Raw genomic sequence first — 21,969 nt, 5'->3', positions numbered from 1 at the left:
CAATATAAAAAGTATAGAACTTACGCCCTGGCTGGTGTAGCTGAGTGGATTGAGCATGGGACTGGGAAGCAAAGGGTCACAGGTTCTATTCCCAGTGAGACCACATGCCTGGGTTACAGGACAGGTTCCATAGTGAGGGGCGTGTAAGACGGAACCACACTTGCTGTTCTCTTCCTTCATCTCTCTTTAAAAAAAATCTTTAAAAAAGTATATAAAATTCATATCGTGTTATGTATTATAAGTAATCTAGAAATTTTTTAGTGTATGGAGGACGTTGTAGGCTATATGCAGACCTTACACTATTTTATATAAGGGACTTGAACATCCCCAGACTTTCGTATTTGCAGAGTCATAGAACCAATCCCTCAAAGATAGTGTCTGTCTTAGATTATAAAGCAAGAAATATTACATGGGTAGCCTTGAGAGATGTCACTTGGTTGGGTGTCATGGAAAGTGAAAAGTCACCAGTTTGATTCCTGGGCATGACACATGCAAGACATGTGGGTTTGGTCCTGGCAAGCAGGAAGCAAACCGATCTTAGTTGCTCTCTTACATCACTGTTTTCTTTCCTTCATCTTACCCTTTTCTTCACTCTTCTCTAAAAATAAATAAAATCTTTTTTTAAAAAAGACATGTTATGTCGGTAAAATGGTCCCTAAATGGGCAGGACATAATCTCTGACAACAGGGAAGAGAGGTTTTTTCTTTTTTTGTTTGTTTGGATTTTTTTAAATGGGACTAGAAGTAGAACTTATAGAACTTGTCTATGGCTTCAGAAATACCCAAAGCTGTAGAGAATTGTAACAGTTCATGTGAGCCAAAATGATGACATAGCTGGGAGAAAAATCTCATGCTTTTGAGAATAAGTTTTGCACTTTTATGCAGTTGAAACAGGGTACAGGAGGAAAACTACATGGGGCTGGGCAAAAGCAAAGTGTGTAGGGGATTACAGGATAGTTAATAAAATTGTGCACTCTTGAGGGTTCATGCTCCCGTTGAATACTGTTACCGGCACTTTTGGTATTCTGAAGGAGTATTAACCTACACACACATTAAAAAGACAAGGCTGCCTTAGCACTTTCCACTAAAGAAGTTTCAGGCCTGGCATGTGACTCCCTACTGCCCTTCACGGTTAGGAGTTATGATCAGATCACCCTGTGAGGTTACTCTCCACAGAGTTTGCCCCCCCCACCTTGTTGTGGGGTTTTTTTTGGTGCATAACCGGTACTGCTTATTTAAAGCTATTCAGAGTATACGTCTTCTTTCCAACCATGGCTCAGTAAGGAGTCATTTCTGTTCTTTGTTAATCATAAGGCAAAATACAAGTACACACTAAAGATTACACTTACGACTATTGGAGGCAATAACAACGTCATGAAAGAAAGAACTGTGTCTTTGGCTACAGTTCACACTACAGTTCACAGTGAGCAAAGGCTCTGGAAATCGGTACATTACTGCAGGATCCCTGGGCAATTATTGAGAACTTTTCTTCCGCATCTAAGGTGTGCGGAACTACATTGCCCAGAAGTGCCTGCACGAAGTTAAACCAATGACGGACCACACGGAAAGCATTTCCTCGAGACTGACTTGGGGCGGGACTTCCGGGTCTCTCAACTAGCGGCCATACTTGCTGCCGCGTGTGTTGAGTCAGGGTGTTGAGCTGTGGTGTCGGTTTTGAGGTGACAAATCCGGGAGAGCGAAGGAGTCGTGGTCCTTGTCACACACTCGAGTTTCAACCTCCCACAGGACACCCGGGTGGCCGGTGTGAAGACCGTCTCCTCGAACACAGATCCCTCCCCTCAGCTCCGAGTTGATGGCTGCGGGCAGTGTGAACCTCGGAACTGAGGTAAGTGTGTAACCCAGGCCCCCCCATCCCCGCAGCCCCGATTCCTGGGCGCCAGTCAAGTATTGCAGCCCCAGCCAGGGTGGACCGCGTTTAGGTGGAATGCACGTCGTCCTGGCAGTGGTACTACTTAGTCAGGAAAAAGAGGGTGCGGGATGAGGAGTTGTTTCTTGATCTGCAGTTCATCAGTGGANACCCGGGTGGCCGGTGTGAAGACCGTCTCCTCGAACACAGATCCCTCCCCTCAGCTCCGAGTTGATGGCTGCGGGCAGTGTGAACCTCGGAACTGAGGTAAGTGTGTAACCCAGGCCCCCCCATCCCCGCAGCCCCGATTCCTGGGCGCCAGTCAAGTACTGCAGCCCCAGCCAGGGTGGACCGCGTTTAGGTGGAATGCACGTCGTCCCGGCAGCGGTACTACTTAGTCAGGAAAAAGAGGGTGCGGGATGAGGAGTTGTTTCTTGATCTGCAGTTCATCAGTGGAAAGAAGGGAAAAAAAAGAAAGTGCACAAAGGAAAAAAGAAGTGAAGGAAGGAGGCGGTTACGGAAACTGGCAAGTGAGGAAGGTTTTGATGGTACAAGAGGACATGATTGTTCTGGAGGCAGATGAGTAATTGCAGTGACATGACCCTGAGGGCAAAGTTGCTGTTTGTTCACTACTGCAGGATTCACCCTGTGTGTGCTGTTCTGTGCTGAATCTCAGTCCTGTTAGAGGCCAAAAGCTGGGACAAATGTCACTTTTGATTATCACTGTGCCTGGCATGGAGACCATCAGAATTGGGGTTTTTAAGTTGTGAGAGCCTGTTGTGGCTGCTGACAACGGCCAGTCAAAAAGGGTCATGGGCATCATAAGTGCACGTGTGCTTCTGGGAGGCAAATATTAAAGCAAGAGCCAGAAGTGTAGAGGAGACTTTCAAAGCAGCATCTCCACAAATGTGTACCTGTGGGAACTCAGGTGGGGACTGAAGGTGTCAAAGGGACAATCTACATCATGATGTGATTATTGAGTAAAGGTTTGAATTACAGTCCCAGGGCCCTAGTGTTGGGCACTGAAGGGTGAAGCATGAGCCCGCACTTGGCTGTATTTTGTCACAATCTAGAGATCCCAAAGGGAATTAATGACAGGGTGGATGGGTCAGTACAAGCCAGGACCTGGATTACATCTCTGTGCCTTCCTGCCTGATGAGGCTGAGAGCTGAACATACTGAATAAAAAGGGACCTGAGGGTAGGACAGGCACCAGTGGAATTCCTCTGAGGCGTGCAGCTTTGGAGGGTGGGTGTGGGACAGATGTGTGGGGAGGTGGGTTGTGAGTCTCACAGAATGTTCATGTTTTTTCCTCTCCCCATGATAACAGGCCAGTGTGACCTTTGAGGATGTTGCGGTGCACTTCTCCTGGGAGGAATGGAGGCTGCTTGACGAGGCTCAGAGACGCCTGTACCTCCATGTGATGCTGGACAACTTCACACTTATATCCTCTCTGGGTAAGACCCACGGCCTCACCAGTGACTTGGACTAGACTCTACTCCATCCTCCCCAAGGCCTTTCTCAGTGGTCAGGTGTGGACTGCAGGCACTGCTTGCTGCCCTAGTTTTCTGGGTAGTTGCTGTATTGCTAGGGCTGGTGTGTTTGCACTGCCCTCATCCCTCCCTGCAGTCCCAGTCCTGAAGCCTTTTAGGGAAGGATTCAAGGTCATTACTATTACATTGAGCATAGTAGATTCACAGTGCTTGCCCTCTCAGTGTCTGGGTTATTGTGCCCAGATCCATTCACTTTTGTATCCCAGGGTTTGGGTCCTTCTTTTAGCTGTCATTTTCTCCTGCCTACCTGAGCCAGGAGTTGCAGGTGCTGTCATGGTCATTACTTATCTGAACCATGGACTTTTCTTAAAGTACCTCCTCTGCATAGGGGAGGTATTTTAGATCTGCTATCCTTTTTTTCCCCCTAGCCTTGCCAAGGTATAAACTTTGTATGTATATATTAAAGTGTACAACATGGTGATTTTATACATATTGTGAAATAATTGCCACAGTGAACTTAATTGAGCATCCATTACTATAGAAAATTACCTTATTTTGCCCTGGCAGGTATAGCTCAGTGGATTGAGTGTGGTCTGCAATCCAAAAGGTCGCCGGTTCAATTCCCAGTCAGGGCACATGGGTGGGTTGCAGGTGAAGTCCCCAGTGGGGGCCATGTGAGAGGCAACCTCGCATTGTTGTTTCTCTCCCTTTCTCCCTCCCTTCTCTCTCTCTCTAAAAATAAATATATAAAACTTAAAAAATAAATTAAAAAAAGAAAGGGAAGTTATCTATAATTATTTTAAAAAAGAAAAGAAAATTACCTATCNTGCCCTGACTGGGAATCGAACCTCGATCCTCTTGTTCGCAGGCCTGTGCTCAATCCACTGAGCTATGTCAGCCAGGGTCAGAATGATGTGCTTATTGAGAAAAGGTGTGAATTACTGTCCAAGGACCCTAGTGTTGGGCACTGGAGGGTGAAGCATGAGCCCACGCCTGGGGCTGTGTCTTGTCATAATCTAGAGACCCCAGAGGGAATTAATGACAGGATGGATGGAACCCTACAAGCCAGGACCTGGATTACATCTCTGTGCCTTCCTGCCTGATGAGGCTGAGAGCTGAACATACTGAATAAAAAGGGCCCTGAGGGTAGGACAGGCACCAGTGGAATTCCTCTGAGGTGTGCAGCTTTGGAGGAGGGTGGGTGTGGGACAGATGTGTGGGGAGGTGGGTTGTGGGTCTCACACACAGAATGTTCATGTTTTTTCCTCTCCCCATGATAACAGGCCAGTGTGACCTTTGAGGATGTTGCTGTGCACTTCTCCTGGGAGGAATGGAGGCTGCTTGATGAGGCTCAGAGACGCCTGTACCTCCATGTGATGCTGGACAACTTCACACTTATATCCTCTCTGGGTAAGACCCACGGCCTCACCAGTGACTTGGACTAGACTCTACTCCATCCTCCCCAAGGCCTTTCTCAGTGGTCAGGTGTGGACCGCAGGCACCGCTTACTGCCCTAGTTTTCTGGGAGTTGCTGTATTGCTAGGGCTGGTGTGTTTGCACTGCCCTCATCCCTCCCTGCAGTCCCAGTCCTGAACCCTTTTAGGGAAGGATTCAAGGTCATTACTATTACATTGAGCATAGTAGATTCACAGTGCTTGCCCTCTCAGTGTCTGGGTTATTGTGCCCAGATCCATTTCACTTTTGTATCCCAGGGTTTGGGTCCTTCTTTTAGCTGTCATTTTCTCTTGCCTACCTGAGCCAGGAGTTGCAGGTGCTGTCATGGTCATTACTTATCTGAACCATGGACTTTTCTTAAAGTACCTCCTCTGCATAGGGGAGGTATTTTAGATCTGCTATCCTTTTTTCCCCCCTAGCCTTGCCAAGGTATAAACTTTGTATGTATATATTAAAGTGTACAACATGGTGATTTTATACATATTGTGAAATAATTGCCACAGTGAACTTAATTGAGCATCCATTACTATAGAAAATTACCTTATTTTGCCCTGGCAGGTATAGCTCAGTGGATTGAGTGTGGTCTGCAATCCAAAAGGTCGCCGGTTCAATTCCCAGTCAGGGCACATGGGTGGGTTGCAGGTGAAGTCCCCAGTGGGGGCCATGTGAGAGGCAACCTCGCATTGTTGTTTCTCTCCCTTTCTCCCTCCCTTCTCTCTCTCTCTAAAAATAAATATATAAAACTTAAAAAATAAATTAAAAAAAGAAAGGGAAGTTATCTATAATTATTTTAAAAAAGAAAAGAAAATTACCTATCTAGGCCCTGGCTGGTGTAGTTCAGTGGATTGAGCGCGGGCCTGCGAACCAGACAATCGCTGTTCGATTCCCAGTCAGGGCACATGCCTGGGTTGCAGGCCAGTTCCCAGCAGGGGATGCACGAGAAGCAACCATACATTGATGTTTCTCTTCCTCTCTCCTTCCCTTCCCCTCTAAAGATAAATAAGTAAAATATTTTAAAAAAATAAAGAAAATTACCTATCTTTTTTTATGCTAAGAATGCTTAAGATCTTTCTACTCTCCTGAATTTCAAGTATGTGACCTTGTTAACTATAGTCACCACACTTTTAATTACATCCTCAGAATTCACTCATCTTTTAAAGGAATGTTTGGCCTTATTGACCAACAGGTACCCATTTCCGAGGACACTCCAGATCCTGGCATTCTACTCTTTTTTCATAATTTTGATTTTGTTTCACATTTCAACCATATGTACAGCAGTTTTACTATATGTAAACCTGCAGTTCTCTCTTTTTTAAAAAGATTTTATTTACTTATTTTTAAAGAGAGGGAAAGGGTGGGAGAAGACAGGGAGAGAAACATCATTGTGTGGTTACCTTTTGTATGCACCCTACCCAAGACCTGGCTCACAACTCAGGCATGTGCCCTCACTGGAAATCAAACCAGCGGCCCTTTGGTTTTCAGGTGGGCACTCAATCCACTGAGCCAGTGCCCAGGCAAGGTTCTCTGCTTTTTTAATGATAGCCATGTTATCAGGATGGGGGTGACATCATTCTTGGTTTGATTTGCATTTTACTGTTGTTTAGTGAGGAAAAAGGTGTGTGTGAATGTTTTGTGTTTTTTTGGTGCCAAAACATGGAAGGAAATACATTTATCATATATCTTTTTGGCCATTTTTACATTTTGGATTAAATGATTATTCTAGTTTGTCGCCAATTTTTTAATTTTCTTTTTCTATTGAGTTGTATGGGACCTTATATGTTTTGGATATTTACCCGTCAGGAGACAGTCCTTAAAAATATTCTCTCACTTTCCATTTTGTTCATTGCTTTCTTTTTCAAATTAAATTTAATTTTATTAAACTGATAAGAACAGATACTACACTTGATCTTAGCCAAAAGGCTGAGAAGCGATAAAATTTAATTTTATTACTTCATGTGTTACGTTTGAGAGTTTAGTATATTTTGAGTTAATTTTTCGGGCAGTTGAAAAGTAGGGTGTCAGCATATTTTCAGTTTTCTCAATAAAATTTTCACTTTTAATTTATTTTACTGATTTTCATAGAGTGGGTGGGAGAGATGAGAGAGAGAAGCAGAAACATTGATTTGTTGTTCCACTTATTTATGCATTCATTAGTTCATTCTTGTTTGTCCCTGATCAGGGATTGAACTTGAAACCTTGGTGCATTAGGATGACCCTCTAGGCAGTTGATCTGAGTGGCCAAAGCTCAACAGTATTTCATGGCAAACTATCTTTTCCCCATTGTGTGATTTTGGTTTTCTTTCTTTTCTCTTTTCTTTTTTTCAGATTTTATTTATTTATCTGTAGAGGGGAAGGGAAGGAGAGAGGGAGAGAAATATCAGTGTATGGTTGCCTCTCGTACGTCCCCTGCTGGGAACTGGCCTGCAACCCAGGCATGTGGCCTGACTGGGAATTGAACCGCGATCCTTTTATTCACAATCCGGAGTTCAATCCACTGAGCTACACCAGCCAGGGCTGGTTTTCTTATCAAAGAGTAGTTGCCCACATATGTGGGTTTATTTCTGGGCTGTTTATATTCTGTTTCTTAAATCTCTGTGCCATGTGTCTATTAACATCTGATTAATATTATTTTGCAGTATGGTTTAAATCCATAAGTGTTAGCCCTGAACAGTGTGTCACAGTGGTTGGGTGTTGTCCCTCACAGCTAAAGGTTGGTGGTTCTATTCTTGGTCAGGGCACATGCCTGGGTTTCAGGTTTGGTCTTCACTGGGATGTGTATAAGAGGCAACTGATCAGTGTTTCTCTCTCATCTCAATATTTTTGTCTCTTTCTCCCTCCCTTCTCCTCAAAAAAGAAATGAAGTCTTTTTTAAAGATATACTTTATTGATTATGCCATTACAGTTCTAATTCCCCCCTTAATTCCCCTCCACCCTGCACACCCCCTCCCCCACCATTCCCCCCCTTTAATTTATGTCCACGTGTCTCAACTTCTTTAGATTCTATATTTCTCCTACTATTCTTGCCCTCCCTTCTATTTTCTACCTACCGTCTATGCTACTTATTTTCTGCCTTCTCCCCCTTTCTCCTCTTCGCACTCCCCTGTTGCTAATCCTCCATGTGATTTTCATTTCTATGGTTCCACTCCTGATCTAGCTGTCCTCTTGGTTTGCTTTTGTTTTAGGTGTGGTTGTTCATAACTGTGAGTTTGCTGTCCTTTCACTGTTTATGTTTTTTATCTTTTTCTTAGATAAGTCCCTTTAACATTTCATATAATAAGGGCTTGGTGATGATGAACATGAATTTGACCTTATCTGAGAAGCACTTTATCTGCCCTTCCATTCTAAATGAAAGCTTTGCTGGATAGAGCAATATTGGCTGTAGGTCTTTGGATTTCATGACTTGGAATACTTCTTTCCAGCCCCTTTTTGCCTGTAAGGTCTCTTTTGAGAAATTAGCTGACAGTCTGATGGGAAGTCCTTTGTAGGTGACTGTCCCCTTATCTCTTGCTGCTTCTAAGATTCTCTCCTTCATTTTAACCTTGGCTAATGTAATTATGATGTGCCTTGGTGTGTTCCTTCTTGGGTCCAAGTTCTTTGGGACTCTCTGAGCTTCCTGGATTTCCGGGAAGTCTATTTCCTTTGCCAGACTGGGGAAGTTCTCCTTCATTATTTGTTCAAATAAGTTTTCCACTTGTGGCTGTTCTTCTTCCCCTTCTGGTACCCCTATAATTCAGATGTTGGAGCGTTTAAAGATGTCCTGGAGGTTCCTAAGCCTCTCCTGATTTTTTTGAATTCTTGATTTTTTTGAATTCCTTCTTTTCTGTTTGGTCATTCTTTTCTTCCTTCTGGTCCACTCCCTTGATTTGAGTCCCAGTTTCCTTTCCATCTCTATTGGTTTCCTGTGCATTTCCCTTCATTTCGGTTAGTTTAGCCTTCATTTGTTCCTCTAATTTGTGACTAAAATCAACCAGTTTTGTGAGCATCTTGATCACCAGTGTTTTGAACTGTGCATCGGAGAGTTTGGCTATTTCTTGGTCGCTTAGAGTTACTGGCTCTGGGGCTTTGAGTTCTTCTTGAGCCATGTTTTGGTCTGTTCACACCTGTTATGTATGAGGAGTGGAGCCCTACGTGTTCACCAGGGTGGGGCAACCCAATCACTGGGTTGTGATGCTGTATGTGGGGGCCGGGTCAGAGAGGGACAATGGGGGTCCCTTCTGCTGCTTCCCGCTGCTGGGGCCTGCACAGTCTGTCTCACTGTTCGCTCCTTCGCTGTTTTATCTGCTCTTGAATGGTCAGCTTGCCGCCTTGCACCCTCACTGGGTCCGCCCATTGCTGTTGCTACCCTACACCTGGGATCCACCCATGGCTGCCTGTGCACATGGGTCTGGAGATATTTCCTGCTTGACCCTGCTCCGCTGCTGGCTCCGCCCCTCTTACGGTTCTGGCTGAATGGTTCGTTGTTGTCAGACTTCCATATAGTTCAATTTTCTGTGTCTTGGCTGCGTTTTTGTTACTGAAGCTTTGTTGACGTTAAACTTGCTTGTGAGAGGAGGCTCAGTGTTTCCACCTTCGCCTCCATCTTGGCAGAAGTTGGGAAATGAAGTCTTAAAAAGTAAATCATGATGTATGATGCCTATATCTCTATTGTTGATCTTCTTGATCAAAATTGCTTTGACTATTGGATATTATTTATTGTTTGAATTTTAGGATTCTTTTTCTGTTTCTGGTAGAAAATGTTATGGATTTTGGTAGAGATTGCATTGACTCTTTTGGTCATTGTGTTTATTAGAAATATTCTAACAATAATAATTGTTGCTATTCAGATATACAGGATTTCTTTCGATTAATTTGTATCTTCAGTTTCTTTGAAAACTGTTATAATTTTTAGAATCCAAATCTTTCTCCTCCTTGATTAAATTGATTCCTAAGTATTTTATTGTCCTTATGCTATGGATTTCTTCATTTTCTATTGAAGTATTTTCTTAGTGTTATGATACATCTGATTTTTGTGTAGATTTGAGGTTCTGTAAATTTATGGGGCTTGTTCTTTCTGGCACAGTTTTATTTTTTATTTTTAGTGCAGTTTTAGGTTTAATCATATAAACTTATGTTATCTGCAAACACAAGCAGTTTTACTTCTTTTTCTGAATAGCTTTTTATTATATCTTGACAGGAGAACATGGTCACTGATCTTAGACAAAGGGATTGAGAGAAACATTGATATGAGAGTGAGAGGGAAACATTGATCAGTTGCTTCTTGTACAGGCCCTGACCTGGGACCAAACCCCACCACTGGCATATGCCCTGACTGGGTATGGAACCAGTGACCATTTTCTTTATAGGACAATGCTCAAGAAACTGAGCCACACTGGTCAGGGGAATATTGATGATCTTTTAAAGCTTTTCAAACAGATGTTATTTATTTATTTTAGAGAGAGGGGAAGGAAGGGAGAGAGGGAGAGAAACATCCATGTGTGAGATACATAAATCAGTTGCCTCTTGAATACCTGCACACCCCCATACCCCTAATCCAGGACCTGGCCTACAACTGAGGCATTTGTCCAGACCGGGAATTGAACTGCAGACCTTCAGGTTTATAGGGTGGTGCTGAATCCACTGAAACACTCCAATCAGGGCCTTTATTTTTTAAAATAACCCTGTGATAACCTATATTTATGTGCACTTTCTTCACTCAATTTAGTTCTTTTGATTACTTTTCCTTTGGATGGTATTAAAACACCTTTCCATTTCAGAAACACTTCTTTCATGGATCAATAAACTGTTGATGCTGTCTGTCCCTTTATTTCCTTTCATTTATTACGTTTTTAAGCACCATAATTTCTGTTTGTTTTATTTTGAAGTTCTCTCCTGACCATTCACAGGTCTTGATTTCTGTGACTGATAAATTAAGACCTGACTATTCACAGGTGACTGATAAGTTATTGTGTTTCTTTGTTTGGGGTGTTGTCCTGTTTCCTTGATTTTGTGTGTGTGTGTGTGTGTGTGTGTGTGTGTGTACTTTGTAGCCTTGTGTTGATGACTGTGTATTTCACAGAAAAGAATTTCTTGCAGACTTCATGGAAAGGTTTTACAGGGCAAGGTCATCACCTGTGTATGGGTGTCACTGTACAGACTTAGTTGGATGTTGCAGTTTTCAGTACAAGAAGGCCCAGCAGCTTAGTGTCTGTATCTGTCCCCTGAGGTCAACATTAGGGAAACAATAGGTAAGACTGTGGGTGTTGACACCAGTAGAGAAGCATTCTGAGGACTTCCCAACTTTGTTCTCTCATGAGAACTGTTTTGGCTGAGTGGCTCCCTTTTGATGCCAAGTGCAGGGGGTCTTCATGGTGATGGCACAGTTGGTGTCTCATCTTTGGGCACCTGTGGAGCAGGTATAAATCTGGATTCTAGACTCTGAATAGACTCAGAGGAAAAGCAGTAGTAGAGTCTTAGATACTGACTAGCCCCCAGGAAAATTGTCACTGTTGTGTGAGATGCAGTCACACGCTGATCAGTTCTGGAGCCTGTGACCAGCACACAGGTACACGCACACACACACAGAGACAATGATTCTGGTGTCTGAGGAGCCAGCTGCCCTCAGTGGTCATGGCTTTGGTGCCTGAGACCTGAGCACTCACCTGATGGCTGTGGAGTCAGAGTCTAGAGTTCAGGCATCCCAGGAGCAGCTGTGGCTCTGGGGCCTGGGAGTTGGGAGGTGTGGCTGCCCTGGTGCTGGAAAGGAGGAGCGAGGACAACTCACCTACTCTTGTCCCACAGGTCGCCTGTGATGATGGCCCTTGGTACCATCAGGGTTAAGGCTGCTAGTATCCTCTGGGGAGCAGGCAGCCTGGGTCCATGGCAACCTGTGCTGGGTCTCCTCTGCTGTGCATACTGTGGAGGTTCTCACCTTCAACAAGAGCTGTGGAGGTCTCTGTGACAAAGGCTCCTGGAGTTTCCTGCAGAGTACCCATAGCATTGGGCATGCTGTGTCATCTGCCCTGTGGCTGGCACACTGGGCTCCTGCTTTTCTCTTTTGTTTTCCTTCTCGGTCTGTGTTCACTAAGCTGATGTCACCACCTGACCTCTTTGTGTGGATATTATCCTTTCCGTGCTCCACTGTGTTGCTATAGTGTCTTTTTGTTTTTAAGTTGTTCCGTTATTTAAAAAAATATTTTTCTGATAGGGAAAGAGAGGGAGAAGAACATGGATGTGAGAGAGAAATATCACTTGGTTGCCTTTTGGACAAGGTTGAACTGTGAACTGAACCCAAAGAATGGGTATATGCCCTGACTGGGAGCAGAACCCCCAACCTTTTGGTTTGTGTGATGCTTCAAACCAACTCAGTTACACCAGGCATGATGCTCCAGTATTTTAATGGTACTCTTTAGTCCTCCAAGGGCCAATTTTCTCTGTGCTTAGCTGTCTTGATATTTTGTTGTTAGTGATCAAGGCTGGTTTCTTCTACCATCGTGCTGATGTGACTCACCTGCATCTCCTTTCTGGGTCTGTTCTATGCTTTGTTGCCATAGGACAGTGTTGGCCATTCAGTGTTCCTGGTTTTTCCTTTTGTCACCCCTGTTCTATGTTGCTGCCCTGCTAAGACTTTTGGGGGGAAGAGTCCTTTCTGCGTGTTTCACAGGATGGATCTCTCTCCGACAATGGCAAAATGGGCTCCCAGGAGGTATGGTAGGTGTGGAGATTGTGAAGTCAGGACCTCGTTCAGATCATACCAGGAACATGACTTTTTCAACCACAGTTTTACTATTATTGCCAGTAGCCCCACCCACTTCTACCTTTTCCAGCTTTGACACTTTGCTGACTTGTCAGTAGTACTACTTGTCACTTTCCTTGATATTTCCACCTCCATTGACCCTTTCTCTCACCGCTCTGTCTGTAGTACTCTTGAACATTGGCGCTCATGTGTTATTCACCCGGACACTCAACAAATCTATATATTGACCTTGTACGGCAGCTAGTATCTTGCAATTGGACAGTAATGGGCTTGTATGTGTGCTTCTACCCAGCTTAATGTCAGCAGCAGAGAGGGATATGCAAGAAGCTGTTGGAAGAGGAAAAGTATTGTAAGCTCTGCCTCCCTTCTGTGTGTCATGCTCTGTCCTAGTGTCCTTCCCCTGGAGAGGTTTCCATGATAATGTGACCCTAGAGGCCCCAAAATACACAACAGTCAGCCAGTCTTTCAGTGGAACTTTCTTACTTTGAAGAACCTTTCATGTATTCTTGCTTCCATGTGACATATAAGCATGTGTGCTGGGGCTGGCTCTCTGCTCTTAATAGATACTTCACCAGCATTTCTCTGCATTCAGGTTGCTGCTGTGGAAGAAAGGATGTGGAGATACCCATCGACCAGAATGCTTCTGTACGAGTGTCACAGACCAAGAATCCCAAGACAGCTTCATCTTCCCAGAAGACTCACCCGTGTGCGAGTTGTGGGCCCGTCTTGAAAGACATTTTCAACTTGGTAGAGCATCAGGGCACACAGCGCAGCCTGACACTGCTGAGGTGTGGTGCATGTGCCAAACAGTTTAATTTCAGTGCAAAGTGTCACCAGTACCAGGAGCAGCATATGGGACAGAAACCCTTCAGAAGTAGTGTGGGCAGGGCTTCATTTGTGAAGAGCTGCAGAATCCACGTGTCAGGGAAGCCCTTTACCGGTGGTGAGGTTGAGAAGGACTTCCTGGCTAGCTCAGGTACTCAGCAGCAGCAGGACACCCATAAAGTGAAGGAGACAAACAAAGGCATCCAGTTGGAAGCAGCATTACAAAGCACAAAAAGTCATTACACTTCGGAAGAAAGCAAGAAAGCCTTCAAGCCCCAACACATACTTGTGGACCAAGCAGTTCATACTGGAAGACAGCGTTTTGTGTGCAATGAATGTGGAGAAACATTCAGGTACAAAACCTTGTTTGTCACACACTGCAGAGGCCACACTGAAGAAAGTTTCCGTGAGTGTGGTGAAAATGGAAAATCATTTAGTGTAAACTCAACCTTCCATCAGCATCAAAAAATTCAAATAGGAGCAAGGCAGTACAAGTGCAGCAAATGTGGAAAATCCGTAAACCACAAATTTTCCCTCATACCTCCTTCGGGACTGCACAGTGGAGAAAATAGTTTTGTGTGCAGTGAATGTACACAACCTTTTAATCATAGTTCAATGTTGATTCCTTATCAGAGCGTTCACACTGGAGAAAAGCCTTATAAGTGTAATGACTGTTCCAAATCTTTTGTCTCTGTTGCTGCTCTAAATTATCATCAGAGCTCTCACACAGGAGAAAGGCCTTATGGGTGCCATGAATGTGGGAAATCTTTTACATCTATGTACACCCTGAATAACCATCAGAGAGTTCATACAGGAGAGAGAGCTTATAAGTGCAATGAATGTGGGAAATCTTTTATGTCTACTTCAAGCCTTCGTTATCATCACAGAGTACATNGGAGAAAACAGTTTTGTGTGCAGTGAATGTACACAACCTTTTAGTCATAGTTCAATGTTGATTCCTTATCAGAGCGTTCACACTGGAGAGAAGCCTTACAAGTGTAATGACTGTTCCAAGTCTTTTACCTCTGTTGCTGCTCTAAATTATCATCAGAGCTCTCACACAGGAGAAAGGCCTTATGGGTGCCATGAATGTGGGAAATCTTTTACATCTATGTACACCCTGAATAACCATCAGAGAGTTCATACAGGAGAGAGAGCTTATAAGTGCAATGAATGTGGGAAATCTTTTATGTCTACTTCAAGCCTTCGTTATCATCACAGAGTACATACTGGAGAAAGACCATATGAATGCAGTGAATGTGGAAAAACCTTTAAGGATAAATCACAATTTACTAAACACCAGAGAGTTCACACTGGAGAAAGGCCTTATGAGTGCAATGAATGTGGAAAGTCTTTCACCAGTAGCAGTAGCCTTTCTTACCATCAGAGAGTTCATACAGGAACAAAGCCTTACAAATGCAGTCAGTGTGAAAAATCTTTTGCTTCTGCTTCCACCCTCCGCTATCATCAGAGAATTCACACAAGAGAAAGGCCTTATGAATGTGGTGAATGTGGGAAATCTTTTATCTGTAGTTCAAAACTTCGTTATCATCAACGAATTCACACTGGAGAAAGGCCTTATGAATGTACAGAATGCGGGAAGTCTTATACCCATAGAAATAACCTTCTTACACACCTGATAGTTCACTCAGGGAATAGTCCTTATGAGTGCAGTGAGTGCGGAAAACATTTCTCCTTTAAGTCTACACTTCGTTACCATCGTAGAATTCACACTGGAGAAAAGCCATATGTGTGCAGTTTATGTGGCAAATCTTTTACTTCTAGTTCCACCCTTCGATGTCATGAGCGACGGCACCTTGGACGAAGAACTCATAAATGCCATGAATGTGGGAAGTCTTTTACATCTAGTTCCACCCTGAGTTACCATCAGAGAATTCATACAGGAGAAAGACCTTATAAGTGCAATGAGTGTGGTAAAACTTTTACCTTTAGCTCAAGCCTCCGTTATCATCACAGAATGCATACTGGAGAAAGACCATATAAATGTAGTGAATGTGGAAAAACTTTTAAAGATAGTTCTCAATTTGTTAAACACCAGAGAGGTCACACTGGACAGAGGCCTTATGAGTGTAGTGAATGTGGGAAATCCTTTCATATCAAATATTCTCTCTCAATGCACCAGAAAATTCATAGTAGAGAAAGGTCTTACAAGTGTAGTGAATGTGGTAAATCTTTTACTTCTGCCCCTGGCCTTCGTTATCATCAGAGACTTCACAGGGGTGAAAAGCCATATCAGTGCATTGAATGTGGAAAATCTTTTACCAGCAAGTCTTCACTTGTTAGACACCAGAGAGTTCACACTGGAGAAAGGCCTTATGAGTGCAGTGAATGTGGAAAATCGTTTACTTGTCGCTACTCTCTTCAATGTCATGAGCGAGTGCACCGCGGAGAAAGGCCTTATGAGTGTGGTGAATGTGGAAAATCTTTTATCAGTAGTTCTAACCTTCGTTATCATCAGCGTGTTCACACAGGCGACAGGCCTTATGAGTGCAATGAATGTGGAAAGTCATTTAAGGATAGTTCCCAATTCAGCAAACATCAAAGAGTTCACACTGAAGAAAGACCTTATGAGTGCAGTGAATGTGGGAAATTTTTTAAGCGAATATCTACCCTGTCTCAACATCAGAGAGTTCACACTAGAGAAAAGCCTTAAATGTGTTGTGAATGTATAATTTTCTGTTCAGTGTAACAAACTACCTTGGAGGAAACTCTGAGGAGCTCTAAGCTATTATATTTGAATTGGCCCGATGAGGAGATTCCTGGTACTTTGGAAATGTAATTTCTCACTTGCTCAGGACTTTAGGTTTAGGTTTACGGTGCAGATTGTATGGCTGTACCCTTTTCCACTTTACCACGGGTAGGTTTACAAAATTGCAACACTCCACAGCCTAATGTGCTGAGGGAAACTGACCTCTTGTCCTCACATATATTGTAGTAAAGTAGGAATAATGTGAGCATTTAGGTGTCAGCTTTCCCTTTATGACTAATTTGGAGTCCCAGGGATTTGTTGGTCTCACGTGATACTTTTGATGACTCTTTCCAGCTAGCAGTTCATAAACCTAGGAAGTGCCTGTTGCACATTGCTTGACTTGTACAATATTTGAGGCCTTACTCTTAATTCCACACTAATCTTTATTTTTAAAATGAAAAAAAAAAAGATTTTATTTATTTATTTTTAGTGAGGAGGAAGGAGAGAGAAAGGAAGAGAAACAGATCAGTTGCCTCTCTCACCCCCCCAACTTGGGACCTGACCTGCAACCCAGGCATGTGCCCTGATCAGCAACTGCAGCAGCAGCCTCCCGGGCTATGGGCCAGCGCTCAGTCTACTGAGCCACACCAGCCAGGGCTCTTTTTAATGTTTATTTGCTGCTTTTTAGAGAAGGGGAGAGAGAATGACTGGTTTGTTGTTTCTCTTATTTATGTGCTCATTTGTTGATTATTTATGTACCCAGACAAGGGTTTGAACCCACACCCTTGGCATAATGGGGTGATGCTCTAACCAACTGAGCTACCCAGCCAGCACTCTCCTTTAAAATTGGTTGTCCTTTTTACCATACAGGGTAGTTTATAAACTGATTTGGGTTCTACAAGCGTGAAGAGGTGAACATTTTTAGGGTCTCAAACATTCTCTGCTTGTGGACAGACTGTATGATGGTGAAAAATAACTGGCCAGTTTTGACCACATTTTTGTGTGTCTCTAGAGTTCCCTGGAAGCAATGAAGGGCTTTCTGGTTCTCATTTGGATGTTGTGTTTGAGGAATCTCAGAGATTACCCTGAGGAAATGGCAGGATAATATGAGACCCTCAGATAGTTACCAGAGTAGCATGATTTTTCCTTTACCTGGAGCTTATGGCACAAATTGTATCAGAACTGTCAATGAGTCATCATCTTCTGGTGTACAGGAAGTGAAATGCCCTGCTGTCCATATTTCATTGGACTGGGGTCACTGATTGAGGGACTGGGTTCAGGGAAAACCATAGTTGGTGCAGAAACAGTGGCCCATTACAGATTGGAGGAACTCCAGCCAGCTAGATGAAGGTACCTCTTCACACATGGGCCCAGAATTTTTTCTGCAGCGATGACTGCTTGATCAGTCTACGCATATCTGAGGACTCCCAGGCATGGTTTGTGTAGCTGAATTTGGTCATTTAAAAAAGAATAATTGGGTTCTGGCAGGTGTGGTTCAGTGCATTGAGTGCTGGCCTGGGAACCAAATGGTTGCAGGTTTGATTCCCAGTCAGGGGACATGCCTGGTTTGCAGTCCAGGCCTCCAGTTGAGGCGTGCAAAATTCTGATGTTTTTTTCTGTTTCTTCCTCTGGTCCTCTCTCTCAGAATAAATAAATTGGGTGGGAAATGGGGGTGGGTGGGGCGAGGGAAAGTAGTAGTGGGTAATGGAGGTAATTGTATTTGAACAGCTATAAAAATGATTTTAAAATAAAATCTTTTAAAAATATTTTTTAAAAAGAGTCAAGTTGAGCTATTGTATCCATGGGTCTCACATCCTTACATTACACTAAACATGAGTGGAAAATATTTTTAAAATAACTCTTAAATTTTTGCCTATGTGTACTATGTAGTTTTAGCTGTATATTGGTTGTATGGATGTGCCTGCTGAACATGAAGAGTCTTTCAATATTCTCTAAAACTACAATATAAAAAGTATGTACAATTTATATTGTATTATATATTATAATCTAGAAATTTGTTAGCGTCTACAGGACGCATGTAGGCTATATACAAATCTGATGCCATTTTATATAAGGGACTTGAGCATCCAGACTTTGGTATTTGCAGTGTCATGGAACCAATCCCTCGTAGATAGTGTCTGTCTTAGATTATAAATTAAGAAATGTTACATGGGTAGCCCTGACTGATTTGGCTCAGTTGGTTGGGTGTCATGGAAAGTGAAAGTTTGCCGGTTTCATTCCTGTCCATGGCACATGCCAGAGTTGTGGATTTGGTCCTGGTAAGCAGGAGGCAGCTGTTCCATGTTTCTCTCACATCAGCGCATCAGTGTTTCTTCCCTTTACCTTCTTCTCCTTCCCCCCTTTCTATAAATCAATAGACTTTTTATGAAGAAATATTATGTGGGCAAAATTGTCCCTAAATGGGCAGGACATAATCACTGACTGTAGGAAAGAGAAAGTTTTTTTTTGTTTTGTTTTAATTTTTTTGTGGGACTAGAAGTAGAACTTGTCAACATGAGGAACATCAGAAGCTGTAGAGAATTGTTATAAGAGCTTATGTGAGCCAAAATGATGACATATGCCTGGGAGAAAAATCTTTAGTGCTTTTGAGAATAAGTTTTGCACCTTTATACAGCTGAAATTGAGGGTACAGAGGAAAACTGCATGGAGTTGGGCCGAAGCAAAGTGTGAAGTGGATTACAGGATAGTTAACAAAAATGTACACTCTCTGGAGGGTTCATGCTATTATTAAGCACTAGTACCAGTACTTTTGGTATTCTGAAGGAGTATTAACCTACACACACATTAAAGAGACAATGCTGCCTTAGCACTTTTCACTAAAGTTTCAGGCCTGGCATGTGACTCCCTGCTATGTCCTTGATGGTTAGTAGTTTTATGATCAGATCACCCTGTGAGGTTACTTTCCACAGAGTCTGCCTACCCCCAGCTTTTTTTTTTTTATGCAGAACTGGCACTGCTTATTTAAAGCTATTCAGAGTATATGTCTTCTTTCTTTCCAACCATGGCTCAGTATGGAGTCATTTCTGTTGTTCTTTGTTAATCATAAGGCAAAATACAAGTACACACTTAAGACTACACACATTTGGAGGCAATAACTTCCTGCTATTCCTGGACTATGTATGTGAGTAACTATGGAAGGATATTTTATTTTAGATCAAAAGATGTGGAAGCATCTCAAATATTTTTTATTCTGAGAGCAGGCTGAAATTCATGAAAGATGGAGTTGTGTCTTTGTAGTTCACAATGAGCAAAGGCTCTGGAAATCGTACATCACTGCATGATCCCTGCCTTACAACATTTTTTTAAAGATTTTATGTATTTACTTTTAGAGGGGAAGGGAGGCAGAAAGAGGGAGAAAAACATCAATGGGTGGTTACCTCTTGTGTGCTCCACACTGGGGACCTGGCCCACAACTCAGGGATGTGCCCTGACTGGAAATTGAACCAGCAACCCTTTGGTCCACAGGCCAGCCTTAATCCACTGAGCTACACCAGTCGTGGCCCTTAAAACATTCTTGTGGTAAATGATAGAGAACTTTTCTGCTGCCTCTAAGGTTAGGGGAACTACATTGCCCAGAAGTGCCTGCGCGAGGTTAAACCAATGACGGACCACACTGAAAACATTTCCTCGAGACTGACTTGGGGCGGGACTTCCGGGTCTCCTAGCGGCCATGCTTGCTGCTCGGTGCGTGTGTGGAGTCAGGATTTTGAGTCGTGGTGTCGGTTTTGAGGTGACAAGAGCGAAGGAATCGTGGTCCTTGTCACACACACTCGAGTTTCAAGCTCCCAGAGGATACCCGGGTGGCCGGTGCGAAGACCGTCTCCTCGAACACAGATCCCTCCCCTCAGCCCCGAGTGGATGGCTACGGCCAGTGCGAGGCGGCGCCCAGCTGAGGTGAGTTTGTAACCCAGGCCCTCCCCTAACCCCCAACCGAGCCCTGCATCCCTGGTTCCTGGGCGCCAGTCAAGTACTGCAGCCCTAGCCACAGTGGACCGCGTTTAGGTGGCGGAATGCGCGTCGTCCTGGCAGCGGTACTACTTGAGCAGGAAAAACACGGTGAGGGATGTGGAGCTTTTTTGTTCTTTGCACTTGAGCATGGTGCTGCGCAATAAATACAAGGGAAGGAGGGAGGTGGTCATGGTGACTCTTTGGCAGGTGACGAAGGTTTGAGTGGTACGAATGGACATGATCATTCTGGAGGCAGAAGAGTAACAACTGAGATGACATGACACTGAGGGCAAAGCTGCTCTTCAACTACTGCAAGATCCACTAGGTGTGTGTGGTGTGTAATGAGGTCTGTGATTTCTCAGTCCTAAGGTCTGAGCTATTCCCTTATTATGTAAACGGCTGTATCCTTCCATACTCATTCACATAAAATAAGTACACGCATAGCTGGAAACGTTATATTGCTCTTCAAGTGTACGTAACCTGAAGAATTACTCAGTGTTGTCAGTAAGCCTGGTCAAGAGGGAAAAGTTCCATGTAGGGCCATGAGAAGACTATTAGGTTGCAATGAAGCAGGTGAACAAGCTAGAGCTCTGCCACTGGTTCCACAGGAAAATTTCTGTCTTGCTTGTATCACTGACAGCGATTGTGTCTGACCCACTCATGAATATTGTGTTATTTGCAGACTAATTCTTACTACATATGCTAACATACACTCAAATTCCTTTTAGTAATCTTACATATATCTCATCCAGAGAGCCACTTAAGTAATACTATTCTGTTTCTAATAGTTGACTTTTTTAGAGGTTTAGAATCTCAACAAAATTGAACAGCAGCTACAGATGTTTTCCCTATACCTCTGCCCCCAACCCATGTTTGGCTCCTTAATACCAATATCCCCCAACCGGAGATGGTTTTACAATTTATAAACCTACACTGACACATCACCCTTCAAAGACAAGTTTACATTAAGTTCACTCCTGTTGTACATTCTACTGTTTCGGACAAATGTATTCTAAACAAAACTTCCAGAAGACCCTTCTGTGAAATTGAAAGGGAGTTTATTCTTTTGGATTTGCAAATCAGGGAACAGAGCCCTCAGTAAAAATGAAAGATATACTCTCAGTGGGGAGAATGGAACAGGGTTTTTGAAGATGCATTTTTTATTACAAATTGAAATTTTTATTAGAAACTAATTTTTATTTTGTTAAGTATATTTTATTGATTGTGCTATTCCAGTTGTCCCAGTTTTTTTCTCCCCTCTATCCCCCCTTCCACTCTGCACCCTCCCCGTCCTCCAGCATTCCCCCGCTCTTTGGTTCATGTCTATGGGTTGTACGTATGAGTTCTTTGACTTCTCTGTTTTCTATAGTATCCTTAATCTCCCCCTACTTTATGCCTACCAATTATACTTCTTATTCCTTGTACCTCCCTCCCCCCCATCGTCACCCTCCCCACTGAAAACTCTCTATGTGATCTCCATTTCTCTGGTCCTATTCCTTTTCGAGTTGTTTGCTTAGTTTATGGTTTTGTGTTTTAGATTCCATTGTTGCTAGTCATGACTTTGTAGTCATTTTACTTTTCAGGGTTTTTTTTTTAAAGATTTTATTTATTTATCTTTAGAGGGGAAGGGAAGGAGAGAAGGAGAGAAACATCAATGAATGTATGGCTGCTTCCTGTGCATCCCCTGCTGGGAACTGGCCTGCAACCAAGGCATGTGCCCTGGCTGGGAATCAAACTGCGATCCTTTGGTTCACAGACCTGCACTCAATCCACTGAGCTACACCAGCTAGGGCTATTTTTTAGTTTTTGATCTTCAATTTCTTAGATAAGTCCCTTTAACATTTCATGTAAGGGCTTGATATGATGAACTCCTTTATCTCNAGAAGGAGAGAAACATCAATGTATGGCTGCCCCCTGTGC

General features: G+C 43.3%; 2 protein-coding genes and 1 pseudogene across 2 annotated transcripts in view; 2 read left to right on the top strand and 1 right to left on the bottom strand.

The window, feature by feature from the left end:
* LOC118988174 (zinc finger protein 883-like) overlaps nt 1-21,969 on the top strand; it is a 309,510-nt gene that overhangs the window by 145,909 nt on the left and 141,632 nt on the right. The window lies entirely within an intron of this gene.
* On the bottom strand, nt 6,656-6,745 carry LOC118988222 (uncharacterized; annotated as a pseudogene).
* Nucleotides 14,279-17,532, top strand: LOC118988177 (zinc finger protein 850-like). Its single transcript, XM_037047632.1, has one exon. The coding sequence runs from the start codon at nt 14,320-14,322 to the stop codon at nt 16,042-16,044; it is 1,725 nt and encodes a 574-aa protein (XP_036903527.1). The 5' UTR covers nt 14,279-14,319; the 3' UTR covers nt 16,045-17,532.

Source organism: Sturnira hondurensis, unplaced genomic scaffold (assembly GCF_014824575.4).
Source record: "Sturnira hondurensis isolate 20B ecotype Veracruz unplaced genomic scaffold, ASM1482457v3 Scaffold0006199, whole genome shotgun sequence".
NCBI classification, from domain to species: domain Eukaryota; kingdom Metazoa; phylum Chordata; class Mammalia; order Chiroptera; family Phyllostomidae; genus Sturnira; species Sturnira hondurensis.
Note: the sequence above shows the minus strand (reverse complement) of the source record. Positions and strands in the feature narration are given on the sequence as shown.

Coding starts and splice junctions, on each gene's coding strand:
- LOC118988177 (XM_037047632.1), top strand. CDS start 14,320: ATGTTGATTCCTTATCAGAGCGTTCACACTGGAGAGAAGCCTTACAAG.